The sequence below is a fragment of the Trichosurus vulpecula genome, chromosome 9 (assembly GCF_011100635.1).
Source record: "Trichosurus vulpecula isolate mTriVul1 chromosome 9, mTriVul1.pri, whole genome shotgun sequence".
Lineage (NCBI taxonomy): Eukaryota > Metazoa > Chordata > Mammalia > Diprotodontia > Phalangeridae > Trichosurus > Trichosurus vulpecula.
This window is the reverse complement of record NC_050581.1, coordinates 14308902-14334517: the sequence shown is the minus strand read 5'-3', so window position 1 is coordinate 14334517 and position 25616 is coordinate 14308902. Positions and strand designations below refer to the sequence as shown.

General features: G+C 37.7%; 1 protein-coding gene across 2 annotated transcripts in view; it reads right to left on the bottom strand.

Moving 5' to 3' along the window:
- Window positions 1-25616, bottom strand: part of AXIN1 (axin 1) — a 196609-nt gene that overhangs the window by 55412 nt on the left and 115581 nt on the right. For both annotated transcript variants that reach the window (XM_036738221.1, XM_036738222.1), the window contains exon 3: window positions 22204-22344. In XM_036738221.1, the coding sequence (XP_036594116.1) occupies window positions 22204-22344 (141 nt within the window). The remainder of the gene's footprint in view (window positions 1-22203; window positions 22345-25616) is intronic.

Here is a 25616-nt window from a genome sequence, read left to right as displayed (position 1 = left end):
ACTGCCTGGTACTGGTTAAGAAACAGGGGTGTGGATCAGTGGAATAGGATAGGTACACAAGTAGGAGAAATCAACAAGTTTAGCAATCTACTCTTTGATAAACTCTTTGATAAAAGAAGCCAGTTTCTGGGCTAATAATTCACTATTTCACAAAAACTGTTGGGAAAATTGGAAAATGGTAGGGCAAAAACTGGGCATAGACCAATATCTTACACCATATACCAAAATAAAGTCAAAATGGGTTCATGATTTAAGAGTAAAAGTTGATACTCTAAGTAATTTGGGAAAGCAAGGAATAGTTTACTTATCAGATTTGTGGAAAAGTAAAGAATTCATGACCCAACAAGAGATAGAGAGCATTACAAAATGCAAAATGGATAATTTTGATTATGTCAAATTGAAATGTTTTTGTACAAAAAAAGCCAATGCAACAAGAATTAGGAGGGAAGCAGAAAATTGGGAGAAAATGTTTGCAACTAGTATCTCTGATAAAGGCCTCATCTCTAAAATATACAGGGAGCTAAGCCAAATATATAGGAATACAAACCATTCCCCAATTGAGAAATGGTCAAAGGATATGAACAGGCAGTTTTCAGAGGAAGAAATTAAAGCTATCTACAGGCATATGGAAAAATGCTCTGGATCGCTGCTGATTAGAGAAATGCAAATCAAAACAACTCTTAGATACCACATCTCTCCTGTCAGATTGGCTAAAATAACAAATCAGGAGAATGATAAATGCTGGAAAGGATGTGGGGAAATTGGAACATTGTTGCATTGCTGGTGGAGTTGCGAGCTGATCCAGCCATTTTGGAGGGCGGTGTGGAACTATGCCGAAAGGGCTATAGAAATGTTCATACCCTTTGACCCAGTAATACCACTTCTAGGGTTGTATCCCAAAGAAATCACGCAAGCGGGAAAAGGACCCATATGTACAAGAATATTTATAGCAGCTCTCTTTGTGGTAGCCAAGAATTGGAAAGCAAAGGGATGCCCATCAATTGGGGAATGGCTGAACAAGCTGTGGTATATGAAGGTGATGGAATACTATTGTGCCATAAGAAATGGGGATGATGCAGACTTCATAACAACCTGGAAAAACCTACACGACATAATGCTGAGTGAGCGGAGCAGAGCCAGGAGAACGTTGTGCACAGCCACAGATATGTGGATTCCGTGAGGACCAACCCTGACATACTGCGCTTCTCTCAGCAACCTAAAGGGGCAAGGACAACTCCAGGGGACTCACGATGGAGAATGCTATCTTCATTCAGAGAAAGAACTGCGAAGTTTGAATACAGACTGAGGCACACTACATGCTCACCTTTTCTGCTTCTCTTTTGTTTTTGTTTTTGGGGTTTTTTTTTGTTTTTTTTTTTGTTTGGTTCTGTTTCTTCTTTCTCATGATTCATTCCATTGGTCAAAATTCTTCTCCACGACTTGACTAGAGCATAAATTAATTCAATGCGAAGTTATACATGACAGTTATATGAGACTTCATGCCGTCTTGGGGAGGGAGAGGGGAGGGAGGGGAGAAAAACTGGAACTCAAAACTATGTAGAACCGTGTGTGGTAAACTAAAAATAAATAAATTTTCCATGGCAAAAAAAAAAAAAAATTATTGGACTACCTGAAAGCCATGATCAAAAAAAGAGCCTAGATATCATCTTTCAAGAAATTATCAAGGAGAATTGCCCTGATATTCTAGAGCCAGAGGGTAAAATAGAAATTGAAAGAATCTACCGATCACCTCCTCAAATAGATCCCCAAAAGAAATCTCCTAGGTATGTTGTTGCCAAATTCCAGAGCTCCCGGATCAAGGAGAAAATACTGCAAGCAGCCAGAAAGAAACAATTTGAGTATTGTGGAAACACAATCAGAATAACCCAATATCTGGCAGCTTCTACATTAAGAGATCGAAGGGCCTGGAGCGCTATATTCCAGAGGTCAATGGAGCTAGGATTAAAACCAAGAATCACCTACCCAGCAAAACTGAGTATCATGCTCCGAGGCAAAATATGGATTTTCAATAAAGTAGAGAACTTTCAAGCTTTGTCAGTGAAAAGACCAGAGCTGAATAGAAAATTTTACTTTCAAACACAAGACTCAAGAGAAGCATGAAAAGGTAATCAAGAAAAAGAAATTGCAAGGCACTTACTAAAGTTGAACTGTTTTGTTTACATTCCTACATGGAAAGATGATTTGTATGATTCATGAGACCTCAGTATTAGGGTAGCTGAAGGGAATATTCATGCATATATATATATATATGTTTATGTGTATATATATATATGTGAGTGTGTATGTATATATGTATGAGTGTGTATATATATATATATATAGAGAGAGAGAGAGAGCGGGCACAGGATGAGTTGAAGATGAAGGGAAGATATCTAAAAGAAATAAAATCAAATTAAGGGAGGAGAGAGGAATATATTGAGAGAGGGAAGAAGGGAGAGATAGAATGGGGTAAATTATCTCGCATAAAAGTGGCATGAAAAAGCAGTTCTGTAGGAAGAGAAGAGAAGGCAGGTGAGGGGGAATGAGTGAATCTTGCTCTCATCGGATTTGACCTGAGGAGGGAATACCATACATACTCAATTGGGTATCTTACCCCACAGGAAAAAAGGAGGAAGAAGATAAAAAAAGGGGGGATGATAGAAGGGAGGGCAGATGGGGTGGAGGTAATTAAAAACCAATGCTTTCGAAAGGAGACAGGGTCAAGGGAGAAAATTCAATAAAAGGGGATAGGTTAGGAAGGAGCAAAATATAGTGAGTCTTTCACAACATGAGTATTGTGGAAGGGTTATACATAACGATACGCATGTTGAATTGCTTGACTTCTTAGGGAGGGTGGGTGGAAAGGGAAGAGGGGAGAGAATTTGGAACTCAAAGTTTTAAAAACAGATGTTCAAAAACAAACAAAAAAGTTTTTGCATGCAACTAGAAAATAAGATACACAGGCAATAGGGCATAGAAATTTATCTTGCCCTACAAGAAATGAAGGGAAAAGGGGATGGGAGGGGAATGGGGTGATAGAAGGGAGGGCTGACTGGAGAATGCCATCTTGGAATGGGGGGGAGGGTAGAAATGGGGAGAAAATTTGTAATTCAAACTCTTGTGAAAATCAATTCTGAAAACTAAATATATTAAATAAAAAAAATTATAAAAAACAAAACAAAACCAAGAATCACCTACCCAGCAAAACTGAGTATCGTGCTCCAAGGCAAAATACGGACTTTCAATAAAACAGAGGACTTTCAAGCTTTCTCAGTGAAAAGACCAGAGCTAAATAGAAAATTTGACTTTCAAATACAAGAATCAAGAGAAGCATGAAAAGGTAAACAAGAGGAAGAAATCATAAGAGACTTACTAAAGCTGAACTGTTGTGTTTACATTCATACATGGAAAGATGATGTGTATGATTTATGAGACCTCACTATTAGGGTAGCTGAAGGGAATATCCGTGTGTGTGTGTGTGCGCGTGTGTGTGTGTGTATAGACAGAGGGCACAGGGTGAGTTGAATATGAAGGGATGATATCTAAAAAAAAAATAAAATCAAATTAAGGGATGAGAGAGGAATATATTGAGAGAGGGAGAGATAGAATGGTGTAAATTATTTCGCATAAAAGTGGCATGAAAAAGCAGTTCTGTAGGAAGGGAGGAGGAGGCAGGTGAGGGGGGAATGAGTGAATCTTGCTCCCATCAGATGTGACCTAAGGAAGGAATAACATACACACTCAATTGGGTATCTTACCCCACAGGAAAGGAGGAGGAAGAAGATAAAAAAGGGGGGATGATAAAAGGGTGGGCAGATGGGGGGAGGAGGTAATCAAAAACAAACACTTTCAAAAAGGGACAGGGTCAAGGGAGAAAATTCAATAAAGGGGGATAGGTTAGGAAGTAGCAAACTATAGTTAGTCTTTCACAATGTGAGTATTGTGGAAGGGTTTTACATAATGATACACATGTGGCCTATGCTGAGTAGCTTGCCTTCTTAGGGAAGATGGGAGAGAATTTGGAACTCATTTAAGTTATAAAAACAGATGTTCAAAAACAACAAAAAAAAGTTTTTATATGCATCTAGGAAATAAGATACACAGGCAATGGGGCATAGACATTTATCTTGCCCTACAAAAAAGGAAAGGAAAGGAAAAGGGGATGGGAGGGGAGTGGGGTGACAGAAGGGAGGGCAGACTGGGGGACAGGGCAACCAGAATATACGCCATCCTGGAGTGGGGGTGGGTCGGGAGAAATGGGGAGAAAATTTGTATTTCAAACTCTTGTGAAAATCAATGCTGAAAACTAAATATATTAAATAAATTAAATAAATAAAATTAATAAAAAAAATTTAAAAAGAGAAAAAAGCAGTCTGATAAAACTAATCATTGAGCCCAAACTTTCTTTTTAAATATCTTTTAATTTTTAAATATCTTTATATCTTTTTTTTTAACATTAGCAGAATTTCTCCTAGTATTAGTCCCGCTCCCAGAGAGCTATTTCATAGAAAAAATACAGGATGTAATAAAAGTCTTAGTATACTTTTAAGCTCTAATACCTCAAAAAGCACCAACTTTGGGGCAGCTAGGCGGTGCCATGAGTAGAGCACCGGCCCTGGAGTCAGGAGGACCTGAGTTCAAATCTGACCTCAGACACTTGACACACTTACTAGCTGTGTGACCTTGGGCAAGTCACTTAACCCCAATTGTCCTGCCCTCCCCCCTGCAAAAAAAAAAAGCACCAACTTTAATAATGCCTTAAAACTGTACTAAAACTTTTGAGATACACTATTTTCTTTAAAAAATAAAAAAGCAGTAAAACTGGTCAATACATAGAACGTGTAAAAATATATGCAACATTCCACCTTTGCAGACCTCCTACAAGTGCAAAGTCTGGGGTGGGACTGTCTTCTTGAAACTCTTCTTTACAATTTTATATCATTCATTTTTGATTGTTTTGTTAATTGTTCTTTCCATTTACATTATATACACTTGATCTGGTTGAGCTGCCTTTCCCATCTTTGTTGTCTTCAGTACTTTTTCCACATCCTTTATGTTCATTTGGGACTGGGATGTTCTCTGTTCAAATCTTCAGGACTCTGATGTTAGACTATGATGACTCCACTGTCCTTGATGTTGAAAAGAGTTTGTCATAAAATATTTTTGCAGATCTTTCCATCTGTTGTCTGTTTTTTGTTCCTGTGCCAATTTTGCCCTTAAATATGCAAAGAATCACTTTAAGTTTCCTATCGAGCTTTCTGTAAGCTAGTCATTTCTTTGACTTCAGTTTTATGAAATAAAACTGTTCATAATCTCCCAGTTCCTTTTCCATAAGGTTTTACAAATGAATTCATATAAAAAACCAGTGTTGCTATTGGCTGCTATGTCTCCCAACTTGGCCGAATCAAGTGTTTGCTGTCTAAAGTGGTTTTTTGACTTAAAAAGTGGCATACTGGTTAAACTTCTTTGTGAAATTGCTATAGTTTTTTCTATGTCTTTTTCTCTACCCATTTCTCAATTTTTGAAGAAAATACCTTAAATACATTAGGGTAGAGTTCTCCAAAATAAATGTCATCTTTTTGTACCTTTTACTATTCTAGCTTCATATTAACTTTGATATTTGCTCTCATAAGTCAGTAATCATACTACATATAGACAGCAAGTTCAAGCATCTTGTATCAGCCCTTGCTAGCAAAATTAAGATATTCCACAGGAGACATCATTAGAATAACATAGTTGAGATAAAGTAAAATCCCACTACACTTACTGCTTCATGACTGTCAAAAAAAAAAGAAAGAAAGAAAAATACATTTAATAGCACACAAATTGCCTTAAAGGCTCTCCTTCAAAAAGAAGCATGCTTTTAGGAACTTCCATTCAAAATTCAAAATTATACAAGATGTTTTATTTTGATATCATTAATATCAAGTGAGGTATAAAAACAGAGGGACATATGCCTGCCAAAGGTATTCACTACTGCCAATAAGATTCTCTGAGCTGTTTACAGATGACCCTGTTCTCCCTGAGTCAAATGAGACCTTAAAACAATACCCAGCCTCATAAATAAGCTCTATAATCATGCTAAATAGTTTGGTCTAATTCTCCACATAGGAAAGAACGAGTGAAAAGAATATTTGTCCAAAATATGATGTACAAGTGGATGGAGAAACTATAGAGCCCATTCAATAGCATATACTTATCTTGGCCAAATCTGCAAATGGAAAATGAGTTGGGCTTGGAAAACAACATCAGAAAGACTAAATAACCTTTGGGAAATTATACAGTTGTTAAAATGACTCCAACATTGTCCTTGAAATGAAGACCCTAATTTTTAATACAAATAATCTGGGGACACTATATGGCTGAAAGTCATGGAACAATATCATCTCCAAAGCAATAAAATTCAAAATCTTCCAAAGAACTATTAATTGGTCTGGGAAGCAATTAGGAATTATGCTATGAAAGTAACTACAATGTCCATACTTTTGATCCAGAGATAGTACTGTTAAGCATATGTTACAAGGATATTGAGGATATAAAGAATGGCCCTATATAAACTGAAATATTTACAGCAGCAGGTTTTTGAATTAACAAAGAAGGGAAAAAAAAGTATGTGCTAATTGAATGAGGAATGGCTGAACAAATCGTGGTAAATAAATATAACAGCACAGAGTAAGAAATAAGCCAAATGAAAAATACAATGAGACAAGGGAAGGTTTGTATGAAATGACACAAAATGATAAAGAGAACCAGGCAAACAATATGCTTAATGACTATAACAAAGTAAATTAAAAAAAAAAAAAGGATCCTGAATACTGTGAAATTTAAATGAACAAGTTCTGTCCCAAGTTATCTGCAGAAGTGAGAGGTATAAAAAGGGAAAGGCAAACTACTCCCCTGCACCTCAGCCTATTTTATACTATTTGAAAACTAAGAATGTTTTTCACATTTTTAAATACAGAAAAACTTTACAAACTTTACAAACGTAAAAGTCATTCTTAGCTTGTGGGCTCTAAAAAAAAAAAGCAGTGGGCCAGATGACCACTTCTGTTGTTGAACAAGAAAAAGACTGTCAGACTTGGTTGATGTGTGGGTTAATTTTGTTTTGTTCTTTTTTTTCTTTTGTTTTTCTGTAATATAAAAGGTGCTCTAAAGGGCAGGAGGAAGAATATAGTGGGATATCAGGTCTGTAAAAACAAAGGCTATCAAAATTTTTTAAATGATAAAACTATCTAAAGGGCAATAGAGAAACATGTTAGGCATGAGAAGGCTGAAAAACATTAAAAACAAGGAATTATGAGGAAGAAGCAGAGTAAAGGATGTCATCAAAGAGCTGCCTCAACCAAAAAGACAGGCTGGTCAGGAGGTGATAGCAAGGAATAACCACTTGACAGACTATGTGCTCTTTATATAGACATCCTTGCATTCAAAAAAAGGGAAGACAACTCCCCTCCACACACACCACCTCCCCCCTCCTCCCAGCCACACTGAATGGACTTCTTATGATAAACTTCCAGGGAGACATGGACAAGAGGTGCAGAGGATGGAGATCAGTGGATGGGTTTTCATTTTCATCATTGGAAAAAATACCACATCTATCAGGGAGTAATCATTAATCAGGGATAAACATTAATCTGAATACATGGCTACAAAATAATTAGTTTTCTGTGTTGAGTCACCTTCAATACCCTTTTCAATTCAACACAAGTTGAATTGTGCTAAGTATGTTGTGGAAAGGCAAAGAAGGACACATTCCAGCTCCCAAGAACTTCATAGTCCAGTAAAAGAGGTTAATACAAATTTGAATAATTAATACGAGGGGTATAAATTAAGAAGAAATCAGTTGAGGTTGTTAGGCATATTTCCCAAGGAAGCCAATGAAAAACAAGTTTCCATTTATAACAATGTATTTATAGAAGCACTTTGTGGTAGCAAAGAACTGGAACCAAAGTAGATGGCTGTCCAATTGACTGGATTCTCTACACTTTGCCTATGTACCTCAGGTGCCTTTCACTTCAGTATATCCTTCAGTCCCTTGTACCTTTCTCACATTGGTGAATTCCTCGTGGGGCCTCCATTTTGGAGAGAGGCCTTAGGCGAGCCATCCTTTACTCCTCTCCCAGCTCTGCTTCTGACTGTCATGCCCATCTGTACCTTCCTACCTCCTGTATTTTTAGCTCCCTTTTATGCATGGTCTTCTCCTATTAGAATATAAGCTCCTTAAGGACAAGCAAGCACTGTGTTTTCCCTTGTCTTTTGAATGCCTACTGTCCAGCACAGTGCACATAGCAAACAATTTAAAAAACACTCTTTGACCAGTGTACTGGCAAATGGCTAAACAAATTGTGGTACACAGATATTATGGAACATCAGGTGCTATAATAAATCATTCTTACAATCCAGTGAAGAAACAATATTCTTACAGATTCTTCGTAAGAATACACAGAAGCATAGGAAAACTAACATGAATTGATTTAAAGTGAAGTAGAAAGAATCAAGAAAATAATACCTAATTTAACTACAACAAAGTACATGGAAAGTACAACTAAACAACTAAAGGTGAAAGATGTGAAATTATAAAGAACAAGCTTGTCCACAAAGAAGAGATATAAGATCCCTCCTCTGGTTTCCTTGCAGAGAGGTCTGGATCCACAAGTGTGGTACATCACATATATTTCAGATTATTTTAATGTATTTACTGATTTTGCTGATTTCCCTTTCTTTCCCTCTCCCTCTCCCCTTCCTCCCCCCACCTTTGACCTAAGGGATGGCTATCATAGAGGGAAAGGTAAATGGGTTTTACATCCAGGCAATTTAAAAAGAAAAGATATTGATAAAAATCTATCAGACAAAAGAAAGAAATTAGGAAAACAACAATTTGTAGAAATGGGGGCATTTAAATGGGTGGGATATTAAAGATAGTTTGAAAACTAAGGCATGAATTTAAATAGAAAATTAATTCAGGAAACCAAACGACATCTTAAGATGGAATTTTGATATTGTATCTAAAACCCATCTAAATTCCTTTGAAAACTATTTGACAGAAATTTCTATTAATGAAGTTTTTCTTCTTGTGAAAAATAAGATTATTAATTAATTATACGTCCCTGAATATAGAATTTTTTAAACAAGATATGTTTCTGCACAAATATAAATAAAACTGTCCCTTAAGCCATGACAGCATTCAAGGTACAGCATTTAGAGAATATGGTGAAAGGATTTCACATTGCCAATGAAAGGTATACTAGCTATATAAACATTTAAAAAAATAAACAAATGGATAAATAAATTGCATAAGCCCATCACAGGGCCCCCTCAGAATTAATAAAATTAGGAAACTGCTTCTAAAACTATTTAAAGAACAAATTTAATACTCTATTCAGAATGTTGTTTAAGTCAGTTACTAAATCACCATTGCACAATGCCTAGAGTGTCATTCAGGTGCATTTTGTCTTTCCAGCGAAATTCTACCAATACATATGTTTCTCAGTGTGCTAATTTTCTTTCAGCAAGTGGTGGGGGGGAGAGGGGGAGAGGTGGGGAGAGAGGGAGAGAGAGAGAGAGAGAGACAGAGAGACAGAGAGACAGAGAGACAGCTCTGTCTGCAGACTTAATCTCAAATGATTAGAGCTTCAAATCAGAATGCAAAAGCAAAAATGCATTTCTAGGAAAAGATATGATTAATAATAAGAGATTAACACTGCAGGAATCGCCACCTAGTAAAAAAAAAGTTTTATTTTAGAATACTCTGAATAATAATAATGATGGTGATGTCATTTATATGTTGTCTGAAGGATATTTTCTTCAAATGGTAGAATGTAAGCCAAATAAACCTCCATGTACTAACTCAAAGGAGGAGACAAAACAAGTGTGGTGGTAGAAAGAAGAAATAGGAGTGAAGAGCATCTGAGCTTGGATGTTATCTTACTAGCCACGTGACTGACTCCAGAGGTACTTATAACCCTGAGGCTCATGTTTTTAATCCGCAAAATTAGGATAAAACATGAACTACTGACTTCATGGAGTGTTGTAAAGAAAGAACTTTGCAAAACATAAACTCTGAGTTGTTATTAATTATCAAAGGGTCATTAGAATAATAGAAAGCTCAGTGGATTTTAGGGGTAGTTAAGTGGCACAATGGAAAGACTGCCAGGCTTAGAGTCAAGATGACCTGAGTTTAAATCTGGCCTTGGACAATGACTAGCGGTGTGAACCTGGGCAAGTCACTTTACTCTGCCTCAGTTTCCTATCTATAAAATGAGCTGAAGAAGGAAATGGCAACCCACTCCACTATTTTTGTCAAGAAAACCCCAAATGGGGTCACAAAGAGTCGAGCACGACTGAAAACAACTGAACTGAGGCCAACTTTGGCTACCAAGGTGACGTTATTTCTTACCAAAAATTGTTGTTTAAAGAAAACAATGCAACATAAAATGACAACAATAATTCTCTACTGAATCATGACAACAATGACAAATGGAATGTAATGAAATTTTTACAATTTTCTTTTTTTAACTTATATTTTATTATTTATTTAATATTTTTAGTTTTCAGCAATGATTTTCACAAGAGTTTGAATTACAAATTTTCTTCCCATTTCTACCCTCCCCCCCCACTCCAAAATGGCATATATTCTGCTTGCCCCATTCCCCAGTCAGCCCTCCCTTCTGTCACCCCACTCCCCCCATCCCCTTTTCCCTTACTTTCTTGTAGGGCAAAATAGATTTCTATGCCCCATTTCCTGTATATCTTATTTCCTAGATATCATGCATGCAAAAACTTTTTTTTTGTTTTTGAACATCTGTTTTTAAAACTTTGAGTTCCAAATTCTCTCCCCTCTTCCTTTGCCACCCACCCTCCCTACGAAGGCAAGAAATTCAACATAGGTCACATGCGTATCATTATGCAAAACCCTTCCACAATACTCATGTTGTGAAAGACTAACTATATTTTGCTGCTTCCTATCCAGTCCCCCTTTATTCAGTTTTCTCCCTTAACCCTGTCCCTTTTCAAAAGTGTTTGCTTTTGATTACCTCCTCCCCCTATCTGCCCTCCCTTCTATCATCCCCCCTTTTTTATCCCCTTACTCCTTCTTTCCTGTGGGATAAGATACCCAATGGAGTGTGTATGTTAAATCCGATGAGAGCAAGATTCACTCATTCCCCCTCACCTGCCCCCTCTTCCCTTTCAATGAACTGCTTTTTCTTGCCACTTTCATGTGAGATGATTTACCCCATGCTATCTTTCCCTTTCTCCCTCTCTCAATATATTCCTCTCTCATCCCTTAATTTGATTTTATTTTTTTAGATATTATCCCTTCATATTCACCTCACCGTGTGCCCTGTGTGTGTGTGTATATACATATATATAATATATATATATATATATATATATATATATATATATACACACACATACATACACACATATATGTATATTCCCTTCAGCTACCCTAATACTGAGGTCTCAAGGATTACACACATCATCTTTCCATGTAGGAATGTAAACAAAACAGTTCCACTTTAGTAAGTCCCTTATGATTTCTCTTTCTTGTTTACCTTTTCATGCTTCTCTTGATTCTTGTGTTTGAAAGTCGAATTTTCTATTCAGCTCTGGTCTTTTCACTGAGAAAGCTTGAAAGTCCTCTATTTTATTGAAAATCCATATTTTGCCTCGGAGCATGATACTCAGTTTTGCTGGGTAGGTGATTCTTGGTTTTAATCTTAGCTCCACTGACCTCCGGAATATCATATTCCAAGCCCTCCAATTCTTTAACATAGAAGCTGCTAGGTCTTGTGTTATCCTGATTGTGTTTCCATAATACTCAAATTGTTTCTTTCTGGCTGCTTGCAGTATTTTCTTCTTCATCTGGGAGCTCTGGAATTTGGCAACAATATTCCTAGGAGTTTTCTTTTTGGGATCTTTTTCAGGAGGCAACTGGTAGATTCTCTCAATTTCTACTTTACCCTCTGGCTCTAGAATATCAGGGCAGTTCTCCTTGATAATTTCTTGAAAGATGATATCTAGGCTCTTTTACTGATCATGGCTTTTAGGTAGTCCAATAATTTTTAAATTCTCTCTCCTGGATCTATTTTCCAGGTCAGTGGTTTTTCCAATGAGATAGTTCACATTGCCTTCCAATTTTTTCATTCCTTTGGCTCTGTTTTATAATATCTTGATTTCTCATAAAGTCACTAGCGTCCACCTGCTCCAATCTAATTTTTAAGGTAGTATTTTCTTCAGTGGTCTTTTGGACCTCCTTTTCCATTTGGCTAATTCTGCCTTTCAAAGCATTCTTCTCCTCACTGGCTTTCTGGAGCTCTTTTGCCATTTGAGTTAGTCTTTTTTTTTTTAAATTTTTTTAAATTTATTTAACATATTTAGTTTTCAGCATTGATTTTCACAAGAGTTTGAATTACAAATTTTCTCCCCATTTCTACCCTCCCACCCACTCCAAGATGGCGTATATTCTGGTTGCCCTGTTCCCCAGTCAGCGCTCCCCTCTGTCACCCCACTCCCCTCCCATCCCCTTTTCCCTTCCTTTCTTGTACGACAAGGTAAATTTCTACGCCCCATTGTCTGCGTATCTTATTTTCTAGTTGCATGCAAAAACATTTTTGTTTGTTTTTGAACATCTGTTTTTAAAACTTTGAGTTCCAAATTCTCTCCCCTCTTCCCTTTCCACCCACCCTCCCTAAGAAGTCAAGCAATTCAACATAGGCCACATTTGTATCATTATGTATAGCCCTTCCACAACACTCATGTTGTGAAAGACAATATTTTACTCCTTCCCAACCCATCCCCCTTTATTGAATTTTCTCCCTTGACCCTGTCCCCTTTCGAAAGTGTTTGTTTTTGACTACCTCCACCCCCATCAGCCCTCCCCTCCATCATCCCCCCTATTTTTTTTTATCTTCTTCCCTCTTCTTTCCTGTGGGTAAGATTCCCAATTGGGTATGTATGGTATTCCCTCCTTAGGCCAAATCTGATGAGAGCAACGTTCACTCATTCCCCCCTAACCTGCCCTCTCCCCTCCTCCCACAGAACTGCTTGCTCTTGCCACCTTTATGCGAGATAATCCACCCCATTCTATCTCTCCTTATCTCCCTCTCTCAGTATGTTCCTCTCTCATCCCTTAATTTGATTTTATTTCTTTTAGATATCTTCCCTTCATCTTCAACTCACCCTGTGTCTGCTGTCTCTCTCTCTCTTTCTCTCTCTCTCTCTATATATATACACACACATATATATATACATACGTACACATTCACCCATATATATACATAAACATATATGTATGCATATTCCTTTCAGCTACCCTAATACTGAGGTCTCATGAATCATACTCATCATCTTTCCATGTAGGAATGTCAACAAAACAGTTCACCTTTAGTAAGTCCTTGCAATTTCTTTTTCTTGTTCGTTTTCTTGACTACCTTTTCATGCTTCTCTTGATTCTTGTGTTTGAAAGTCAAATTTTCTATTCAGTTCTGGTCTTTTCACTGAGAAAGCTTGAAAGTCCTCTATTTTATTGAAAATCCATATTTTGCCTTAGAGCATGATACTCAGTTTTGCTGGGTAGGTGATTCTAGGTTTTAATCCTAGCTCCATTGACCTCTGGAATATCACATTCCAAGCCCTTCGATCTCTTAATGTAGAAGCTGCCAGATCTTGGGTTATTCTGATTGGGTTTCCACAATACTCAAACTGTTTCTTTCTGGCTGCTTGCAGTATTTTCTCCTTGATCTGGGAGCTCTGGAATTTGGCAACAATATTCCTGGGAGATTTCTTTTTGGGATCTATTTGAGGAGGCGATTGATGTATTCTTTCAATTTCTATTTTGCCCTGTGGCTCTAGAATATCAGGGCAGTTCTCCTTGATAATTTCTTGAAAGATGATATCTAGGCTCTTTTTTTGATCATGGCTTTCAGGTAGTCCAATAATTTTTAAATTCTCTCTCCTGTATCTATTTTCCAGGTCAGTGGTTTTTCCAATGAGATATTTGACATTGTCTTCCATTTTTTCATTCCTTTGGTTCTGTTTTATAATATCTTGATTTTTCATAAAGTCATTAGCTTCCACTTGCTCCAATCTGATTTTTAAAGTAGTATTTTCTTCAGTGGTCTTTTGGACCTCCTTTTCCATTTGGCTAATTCTGCCTTTCAAGGCATTCTTCTCCTCATTGGCTTTTTGGAGCTCTTTTGCCATTTGAGTTAGTCTGTTTTTTAAGGTGTTGTTTTCTTCAGTGTATTTTTCAGTATTTTTTTGGGTCTCCTTTAGCAAGTCATTGACTTGTTTTTCATGGTTTTCTCGCATCCTTCTCATTTCTCTTTCCAATTTTTCCTCTACTTCTCTAACTTGCTTTTCCAAATCCTTTTTGAGGTCTTCCATAGCCTGAGATCAGTTCATGTTTTTCTTGGAGGCTTTTGGTGTAGGCTCTTGCACTTTATTGACTTCTTTAAGCTGTATGTTTTGGTCTTCTTTGTCAGCAAAGAAAGAATGCAAAGTCTGAGACTGAATCTCGGTGCGTTTTCGCTGCCTGGCCATATTCCCAGCCAACTAACTTGACCTTTGAGTTTTTCAGTGGGGTATGACTGCTTGTAGACTAGAGAGTTCTATGTTCCACGTTTGGGGGCGGGGAGGTGCCAGCTCTGCCACACCAGCACTGCTCCTTCCCCAAGAACCCCCAACCCGAACTGGGCTTAGATCTTCAGCAGGCTGTACACTCCTGCTCTGATCCGCCACTTAATTCCTCCCACCAGGTGGGCCTGGAGCCGGAAGCAACAACAGCCGTAGCTCCCCCACCTCCCCTGCCCCCGGGGCTGGAAGCCGAACCGTGAACTCCTTCCACTCCCTCCACTCCTGCAGCTTTTCCCACTAACCTTCTCAGCAGTCTTTGGTGTTTATGGGTTGAGAAGTCTGGTAACTGCCGCAGCTCACTGATTCAGGGCACTACGGCACGGTTGCTGGTCTTGTTGGTCCACGCCGCTCAGGCTGGGCTCTGCTCCACTTTGTTCCCAGCTCCCAGCTCCGTGTGGGATAGACCTCACCAAGAGACCATCCAGGCTGTCCTGGGCTGGAGCCCTGCTTCCCTCTGCTGTTTTGTGGGTTCTGCCATTCTAGAATTGGTTCAGAGCCATTTTTTATAGGTTTTTGGAGGGACTCGGTATGGAGCTCAGGCTAGTCCCTGCTTACCAGCCGCCATCTTGGCTCCGCCCACTCCAAATCACTCGTTAGTCTATTTTTTAAGGTGGTGTTTTCTTCGGTATTTTTTTTGGGTCTCCTTCAGCAATTCATTGACTTGTTTTTCATGGTTTTCTCGTATCCTTCTCCTTTCTCTCCCCAATTTTTCCTCTACTTCTCTAACTTGCTTTTCCAAATCCTTTTTGGGCTCTTCCATGGCCTGAGACCAGTTCATATTTTTCTTGGAGGCTTCTGATGTAGGCTCTTTGACTTTGTTGACTTCTTCTGGCTGTATGTTTTGGTCTTTGTCACCAAAAAAAGATTCCAAAGTCTGAGTCTCAATCTGAGACCGTTCACGGTCTGAGGCCTGTTCACGTTCCCAGCCAACTACATGACCCTTGAACTTTTTGTAAAGGTATGACTGCTTGCAGAGAATACTTTGTCCCAAGCTTGAGGGGTTGCACTACTGTTTTCAGAGCTACTTCTACACAACAAGCTCTGCCACACCAGTGTTCCTCCTCCCCCAAGAACCACCAACCAGGATTTCGGCTTAGATCCAGGCAGGGCAAAGCAGGCTTTGTACTTCTGCTCTAACTGGCTGCTTAATTCCTCCCAGGTGGGCCTGGGGCCTGAAGTAACTGCAGCTGTAGCTCTGGAAGCAGCCTCAGAGCTGCATCACCTCCACCACCCCCGGGGCGGGGGTGGGGGGTGGGGGGGGTGGGCCCGACCACCAACTGCTTTCACTCTGTCCCAGTAGCTTTTCCCACTAACTTGCTTTGTTGTCTTTGGCGTTTGTGGGTTGAAAAGTCTGGTAACTGCTACAGCTCAATGATTCAGACGCCTATGGCCTGTTCCGCCTGGCTCCTGTTCTGGTTGGTCCTGGTGCGGCCCACACTGGGATCTGCTCTGCTCCGCTCCCAGCTCCATGCGATAGACCCTTCCTCACGACCATCCAGGCTGTCCTGGGCTGGAGTCCTGCTTCCCTCTGCTATTTTGTGGGTTCTGCTGCCCTAGAACTTGTTCAGAGCCATTTTTTATAGGTGTTTGGAGGGACTGGGAGGAGAGCTTAAGCAAGTCCCTGCTTTCCAGCCACCATCTTGGCTCCGCCCCTCTTATGCTTCCGAAATGTTTAAATTTTCACAAAAGAATTATTTCATTTATTAGAGTTACCAAACAAAAGTGCAGTTGCTAACATATATATATATATGGACTGGAAGTGAACCAAATGGGGCAATTTGTATATTTGGACCAATTGTATATTCACCGGAAAAGCAGCTTTTGCTGGTAGGTAAGGTGCTGCTAAGTTTTTTCTTTCTTTTATAAAATAACAAATTCTTTGTACCTTCAGTCTGGATGGAAAGAGCAGACTTTTGTTCAGAGCACAGTAGCGAAAGACTGATAATGGCCTCTAATCTAGCCAGCTTCAAAACACATCTTCAGCCCCGCTGAGCATCCTTTGATGTGACTTTAACTAGATTCCCTAGTGCCACCTCTGAACCTGGAACATTCCTTCATTCAAAGTTCAATGCCAACTCAACCAGCAGAAGCAAACTCAAAGATAAGCACTTTAATTTTATCCCCACTAAATTTCACTGAAAAGAAAGCTGGGGGCAGGAAAGAAGAAATGAAACTAATGTAACACAAAGTTCTTCTAACTTTTCAGGTAACTTTCTCTTAGTTATCTTTAATAGCAAGAAATCTGAAAGACTTGGAAACATGTTCACTGAAACTCTCCATTGAATACTTTTACAATGTTCTTCAGAGGCTGTCTTTTAGACTTTTCTCTTTAGTTTGTACCTCTAAGTTCTTAATAAGAAAAAATTAAGAACTGTCCTCTGGGGAATAGCTAATACTAGTAACTAACCATATTTCTACAATACTTCACAGCTTCCAAAACACTTTCCTCAGAACTCTATGAAATACGTAGTGTGTTATTTAAACTAGTGATGTTAAAAATTTGTCCACAGGCTCACAACTAATAAATAGTACATCTAGGACTTGAAACCAAGTCTTTGAAATCCAAGTTAGGATTCTTTTTATTAAAGACACTGCTTCTCAATAATAATATAGTGTTGTTCTGAATATAGACTGCATTCTTCAAGTATGTACTTATGTATTATGTATACATTGAAGAATAGCAATTCACTCCTACTCTATTTTGGAAACTGAGTCTATTCAAACTAAAGAATTTAAACAGACTTTTGGAAGCTGAGAAAGAAGTTAATGTGGCTAGCTAACTTTACCTTGGCCCCCACTTCCCAGTACCCTACCTCTTTCACTCTATTCCTAGGGTGGCTTAGCTAGTTTGGTTACCAACAACAACTACTCTGGGAGATCCACTATCATGCCTACTTTCCAGTTCTGTGACATTTAAAAATGAACTCTATAGAACCCAACTCTGCAGTTGCAAGCATAAGTTCTGGAATCATCTATTTCTATCTATAACTAGAAAATGGATCTCAAACCAAGAAGCAAAGTGCATATTCCTATTGGTGGTAGAATGATTCTAAATGATCTTTTCCTACCACTTAACCCAGGACTTTTTGCTAGGGATGAAAGCCACTCTTGCATTAAAACTTTCCAGGGAGATCGATAAGAGACTGGAGTAGGAATGCAAGACAGTCATTTGAAGTTTGCAATGCTAGCAGGGGCATTTGGCTGAGATTCCTAGTGTGTGTATGTAAGGGATAATGAGGAAATTGTTGCTACTGCTTTTGGTGTTCATGGGAAGATCAGTAAGGTTTAAGCTGTGTTTAATGATACTAAAAAAACAATTATTGTCCATGCTTAGGTTTTATGTGATCCAAATTGGAATAGGGGAAAAGACAGGAGGGTTTAAGTGTGGTCATACATTTGGTCAAATATGGTAGACAGTTTATGTGATCCTTATTAACAATCTGATGAAGTAAATTATACAAGTAATAACTACTTAAATGTAAACCTAGAGAGGCCTGACCAAGGTCACTCAGCTTATTAAGTGTTACCAGGACTTGAACTCTAATCTCTTGGCTTCAAATCAGGTGTTCTTTCTACTACATCATCATACGGACACAGATGAAATGAAGATGTGCTAAGAAGGTGTTATACCTATGACCTTTAGTATTTGCAATAAATAAAATTCTTTCTTACAGGTTCTTACTTTGATACTAAATTATATTCTGAATGAGACAGAAAGGAATCACTAATATGCATATCTCTGTTCACTCCAACAACAGAATGTGAAAACTACTAATACCAACTCCTAATCGGTGCAGAAAGAGATAAAGGTATTAATGTACACAGTCACTATTACTTACAGATAAGCTTCCACATTATTCATATACTTCTTGTAAATACACCAAAAATTAAAACCCAGAGGACCAGAAAATGAAGAAATTCTAGATGGAACTAAAGATGTTTCTTGTTATCCAACATGTAATTTCTTTTTTTGGTCCTTAATAGTATTTTTTTTTTCCAATTACATGTTAAAATAGTTTTCAGCATTCATTTTGGTAAGATTTTGAGTTCCAATTTTCTCCCTCTTTCCCTTCCCTCCCCTCTCCCCAAGACAGCAAGCAATCTGATATAGTTTATACAGGTATAATCATGTTAAACATATCTCCACATTAGTCATGTTACAACACAATTTCTTGAGAAATAGGATAAAATTGTTTTCTATCATTGCAGTGCAAGTAGTATTAAAGTAATGATGATGATGATGATGGAGGATGATGATAATTGCTAGCATTTTTATAGTGCCTGCAATATGCCAGGAACATGGCAGAGAATTTTTACAAATATTACAGTACTGGATCCTCACGATAAACCTGGAAGGCAGGTGCTATTGTTCTCCCTGCTTTACAGTTGAAGAAACAGAAGTAAACCGAGTTTAAGAGATTTCTCTAAGGTCACAAAGCTGGTAAGTATCTGAGACTGGATTTATCTCAAGTCTTCCTGTTTTGAAATGCAGTGCTCTATCCATTACACTGCCTAACTGCCTCTAACTATATCAGATTTGTATAACAGGTGAATTAGAAGATGATTAAAAGGACTCACTGAAGAATATTCCTCCAACATATGATCCAATGAATAAAAAGCTAACTCGTAAATGACATGAACCCTTTTATTGAGTTTTAATGGATTCATGCATAATTTCATACACATGTGTATTTCTTCCAACAATGCAGGCTAAAATTCTTCCATACCTTTTCATCTAGTGAAATTATTGTTCATGTTTCCCCAAAAATACTCCATGGAAGATATGCCCAGTGTACTGAATGAAAGGAAGGAAGGAAAGAAGGAAGGAAGGAAGGAAGGAATCTCTGGTGTATGGAACATTCCATTCAGACTGATTATATGTTGTTCACTTTCTTGTTAGAAGACTAAACCACCTACATTTCTTGAATATATTTAATGCCACTTCTTGGAGCTCTTTCAGTTGACTTGTAGGTTAATTCTTCTACAGTTATAGTGTCACCATGATTTAGTGTCATAGAGTACCAGCAAAACATTGATATTAAAAAGACAGACTTGTGGCAGTGAAAAATTTGGAATCTTGAGAGCCCTGAATAATTTTTCACATTTAAGTCAGCCTAATCTCTTCATCTTCCTGTTCAATTATGGGCTCAGCTGACTCTTCATTAGAAATACATTTATTATCAATAAACAAAGCACATCTGCCCAGGAGACCTATAGCATCTTCTGAATTACTACTGACTGAAAATCACTGTCAAAAGGAAGGCTCATTTTATGATACAGTTCTACTTCCTATAGAAACTATCAGTCCTCTATAAATGCAATGAACTATTAACATCAATAAATAATTAGAGGTGGAACTTTTTAACAGCATTAATAATGTTAACTCTTTTGAAGAGCCATTAAACAGGTTAGTTTCAGCAGAATGTCTATAAGTTAGATTAATTTATTTGACAGGACTGTAAAAGAGGACAAAAAAAGGGCCTTTTGCTGTTACTATTCCAATAATTTCCTAGTACCTAAAAAGAGAAAAACTGAGTTGACACAGCTGTGGCAAAGTGGAAGGAACACTAGATTGGGAGTCAGAAGAACGGGGTCTTAAATACCAATTCTGACATTAGTTAACAATGTAATCCTTAGGTCACCTTCCCTTCTCTGGGGTTCAGTTTCTTTACCTAGATTGGACTAGATTATCTTGCTCTAACAATCAGTGATTCTAAGAACTACCCATGAATCTATTATTTATCAGAATAGACTCCCCTCTCTTTCCCTTCCAATGAAGGTGTCTTATTTTGATGCATTACTCTCACTTGGTCATGGCAGACTGTGATTCTGACATAGTATCAGTATTTATGTGGCATCTGCCTTTTTATAATATAAAATAAAACCCAGACATTTTAAGAAACTGGCATGTGAACTTGGGATAAAAGAACAACAAAATATTTGGTCAATTTTTTAAAAAGGTTGACCTCTCTAATTAAAGCACAAAATGTCGTTCTATATCTATGCTTGTTATTAAGTAGAGGAGGAAATACTCTGGGATTCTGGGAGCTAGGTACAGTACCAATTGAGAACTCCCTTATTTATCCAGATAAGCAGTTGGATGATTTTTCTAGTCTGCTTTAAAAAGCCACCATGAATAAGTCTAAGAAAGTATTTTCTTTCTTTGAGACAAATCATAATAAAAGTTATGTGGTAAAATGAGCAAAAGAATGCCCTTTACCAAACCTGATTCTACAGGCTTGATCTTTTTTTAGCTACTGCTGAAAATAAGAAGATCAATGTAACAGAACCATAAAAAGCAGGTTCCAGGGGCGAAAAAGCTAAAGCATTTAGCATGGAATAGGGATAGTAAAAAGAAACAAGTGATAGGAAAAGTTTGAACTTGAACCAATGCTTTCAAGTACACTTAAGAAAGATTCTTAAACAGGCTTAGAGTCACCAAGTTATTTATGTTTATGATCTACTGGTGATTACACACACAAAAAACCATGTTTATAAAGACAATGTGGAAAGTATACTTCTATTGGATGGAATAGCCATGTTCCCTTTAAGTCTCATGGCCAAATACTGTGCCCATTCAATGAAACTGATCTTTAACCCCAAATGAGAGGTAAAGATACAGAATATTTTTCCAAAATATGAGTAATTTTTTCACATTTCAGATTTATATAGTTCTTTAAGATTTGCAAAGCACCCCACAAATATAATCTTATTTTTTTTCCTTACAACAATCTTGGGAGTTGGGGTATTATACTCACTTTACATAGGAAGAAATCAAGGCAGACAGAGTTTAAGAAACTTGCTGGGATGTGCTGGAGTCTATTTGAATCCAGGTTTTCCTGATTGCAAGTCTAGTGCTCAATCCAATGTGTCACCTAGCTCCCTTGGTATTTCTAGACCTACATGCAATCCCTGTGCCTGGAAAAAATCTGTTGTGTGAATCTAGCAATGTAGGAACTTCAGGGAAAGATTTTAACTTTTTTGAGTCCTACTATTTAGGAACGTGTTTCCTTAAACTAGAGTGTTAAGAGACTCATTAAAAGAAGACTTTTACTACCAAATAAATTTCCTTCAAAACAAAGAGACTTTAACATACGGCATAACTTGGTAAAGCAATTTAATCGGTAGGAGGGAGCCTGATTTTAAATAATTCCTTAGGTATATATGTACTGCTGTACTACTTAGTAGCTTGGGACAAATTTCTTTAGGTTTATGTTCTGAAATGTCAGTAATAATAAAATGTAATGACTTACCTAGGAAAGTTCCTTGAAACTTCAGCATGAAGAATAAATATTGAAAATATAATAAACTGCACTTACCAGATCAAAGTATAGCTAAAAGGGCTCATATAATGGGAACAATGAAATACGTGATACAAGAATTTAAATCTGGCTCTCCATTAATCAAATGGAATATGTTCAAAATATACACATGATATTAATATGAAAATATGGCAACGAAATACCTGAGTAGATATGCTGAGTCATGCAAAAGAGAGGCATGTTGTACTTTAATGAGGATTTTGATACTGTCTCATTTCCAAAAGAAATTAAAACGACTTACACACTGCTGTCAGTGAGGGACATTGTGTCGGCATCACTGGACATACTCTGCTGTTCGCTGTCATTAGCACTGGTGGCTGGTGCTAGGGCATAACCAGAATTGACATAGTAAGGGTTGACGGGTTCTCTCCATGAACCATGCCTATAAAAGAAAAATTTTAAATTTAGTCATCCTAACTTTTAAGAACTTTCCAAGAATCATACTGCCACAATAACACTTCCGGTAATTAATAAGCAACAAAGAGTAACATTTCATAAAAATATTGGAAGTTTCACAAATGACCAAGAGAAATCTATAAGGATGTCAAAGGTACAGAGGATGGTCTCACACACACACACACACACACACACGCTGTCTTATTGATATCTTTTAGGTTTTAAAAAAAAAATCACCAGAATTTCTCTCAGTGTCCTTTTACCCTGCCCTGCTCAGACAGCCATCCCACACATAAATAATATTTTTAAGGCATAGAGGAAGAAGAGGAGGGAAGAAGCAGCAAATTGATTGAAAAAGTCTGAAAATAATATGCAATATTCTGTACTCGGGTTACTACTTGTGCCAAGGAATGGGGTTGAGGGGATCTTCTTTTATCTTTTCTTTGGGACAATACTCACTTTTGATTTTTTGCATTCTTTTCATTTATATTGCTGTAGTAATTGTGTGTATTGTGTATTGTTTTCTTGGCTCTGTATCATGTCCTGTCAGTCTTTTCATCTTTATTTGTACTTACATTGCTCATTTATTACACTACAGTAATATTCCATTACATTAATGTACAATTACTTTAGCAATTTACCAGTTGATAGGAATCTACATTGTTTCTAATTCACAAAGAGAAGTGCTATAAATATTTTGGTATGTAACCAGACTTTCTTTCTATTAATGACTTCCTTAGGGTATAAACCTAGTAGTGGAATCTCTGAGTCAAAGAATTTGGATATTTTCATCACTTTATTTACATAATTGCAAGCTGCTTTCCAGCCTTACTCTCAGGTTAAAAATTTTTTTATTTCATTATTTTGCAGGGGGGAAGGCAGGGCAATTGGGGTTAAGTGACTTGCCCAAAGTCACACAGCTAGCAAGTGTGTCAAGTGTCTGAGGTTGGATTTGAACTCAGGTCCTCCTGACTTCAGGGCCAGTGCTCTACTCACTGCGCCACCTAGCTGCCCCCCCCAGTCTTACTCTCAAGCCTCACTGTGGAAGAAGCAGCTGGAGCATTCTCAAAGGCAAAGTTCAAGTTTTCACAGGTTCTATCAGACTGGAATGGATCTAGCAATGGAACAGCTAAATTCAGAGAGCAAGGTGACTGCTAGATTCCTAGTCTTCTGTCTCTTGACTATGCTGATTTCACTCTGGCTATCAAACCAATCTCACCCCACCAGAACTTTAGATTCTAGAGCTGGGATGAAGAGCTCTGAAAGGTGAGCTTTCCATTTATCATGTCCAGAACTAGAATTGTGGGCTACTTCCCACTATCTCCATTCCATGCAGCATCCCCACCTCCCTTTTCTAACTTCCCTTCAGGAGATGTCTTTGCTCCTTGGAAAGCAAGCTCCTTGAAAGAAGAACTGTCTTGATTGCTTTTTATTTAAAACCCTCTTACTTTGTATAATTCTCAGCACATGAAAGAACGGCTTTATGAATCTATCTTTCTGACTCATTTTTTTAGCCACGGCAGCTCATGAAACATCTTGGAGGGACAGCAGTCTGCACTGAAAAAGGCAATATCCATGTTAATGAAACCACAGATCTTGTTAAAATTAATTTACAGTAAGTAATCCCAGAAATTATCCCTAGCCAAAACAATAGGGAATGATACTGAGGTGTCACTTGGTTTGAAAGGACTATTGGATAGTAGTAATAAGCTTGGGAAGCAATTGCTAGGCATCCATAAAAATCAGGTGAGACATCTATGTAGAGACAAGACACTTCTGCAGGGTAGAATCAAAGAAGGATGCTGGCAACAGGAAATTTCTGTATTTCTGGTCTATCCAATATGATGTAAATTTAAAGTGACAAAATAGTTTTTCTGAAAATGCTGACAATTTTGGTCTCCTGAACCATGTACTTGGTGTTGGCTCCCATTCCGTGTAGTAACCGATAGCTATATTGATTGGAAAACTACTGGTTTGCAATTTCAAAAACACTGCCTTAGCTATGAAACAATGATGCTTTATTTTTTTTCCATTAAAAAATTTTTTTTATTTTTAATTTGTGGAATAAAACAAGCATTTCCATAAAATAGTATATTTTTAAAAAGATGATTTTACATGAAACTGAATTTTCAAGGACATTTTGAAGTTTCTATTCGGAATGTGGGAATTTCTTAGTTTATGAAAAATAGCAGACTCCTGAGGTATCATTTTGGCTACTTGATTGGGTCTTTCCAAGTATTTTGTAGGTGCTAAATTTTTTTTATTTAATATTATTTAGTTTTCAGCATTGATTTTCACAAGAGTTTGAATTACAAATTTTCTCCCCATTTCTACCCTCCCCCCCACTCCAAGATGGCATATATTCTGGTTGCCCTGTTCCCCAGTCAGCCCTCCCCTCTATTATCCCACTCCCCTCCCATCCCCCTTTCCCTTTCTTTCTTGTAGGGCAAGATAAATTTCTACGCCCCATTGCCTGTGTATCTTATTTTCTAGTTGCATGCAAAAACTTTTTATTTTTTTGTTTTTGAACATCTGTTTTTAAAACTTTGAGTTCCAAATTCTCTCCCCTCTTCCCTTCTCAGCCACCCTCCCTAAGAAGTCAAGCAATTCAGCATAGGCCACATGTGTATCATTATGTATAACCCTTCCACAATACTCATGATGTGAAAGACTAACTATATTTTGCTCCTTCCTAACCTATTCCCCTTTATCCAGTTTTCTCCCTTGACCCTGTCCCTTTTCAAAAGTGTTTGCTTTGGATTACCTCCTCCCCCATCTGCCCTCCCTTCTATCATCTCCCCTTTTTTATCCCCTTCCTCCTTCTTTCCTGATACCCAATTGGGTATGTATGGTATTCCCTCCTCAGGCCAAATCTGATGAGAGCAATGTTCACTCATTCCCCCCTCACCTGCCCTCTCCCCTCCTCCCACAGAACTGCTTCCTCTTGCCACCTTTATGTGAGATAATCCACCCAATTCTATCTCTCCCTATCTCCCTCTCTCAGTATGTTCCTCTCTCATCCCTTAATTTGATTTTATTTCTTTTAGATATCTTCCCTTCATCTTCAACTCACCCTGTGTCTGCTCTCTCTCTTTTACATATATAATATATATATAAACACACATATATATATACACATACATACATATACATACATATACACATAGATATATACATACATACACATTCACTTATATATATACATAAACATATATATATATATGCATATTCCCTTCAACTACCCTGTGTCTGCTCTCT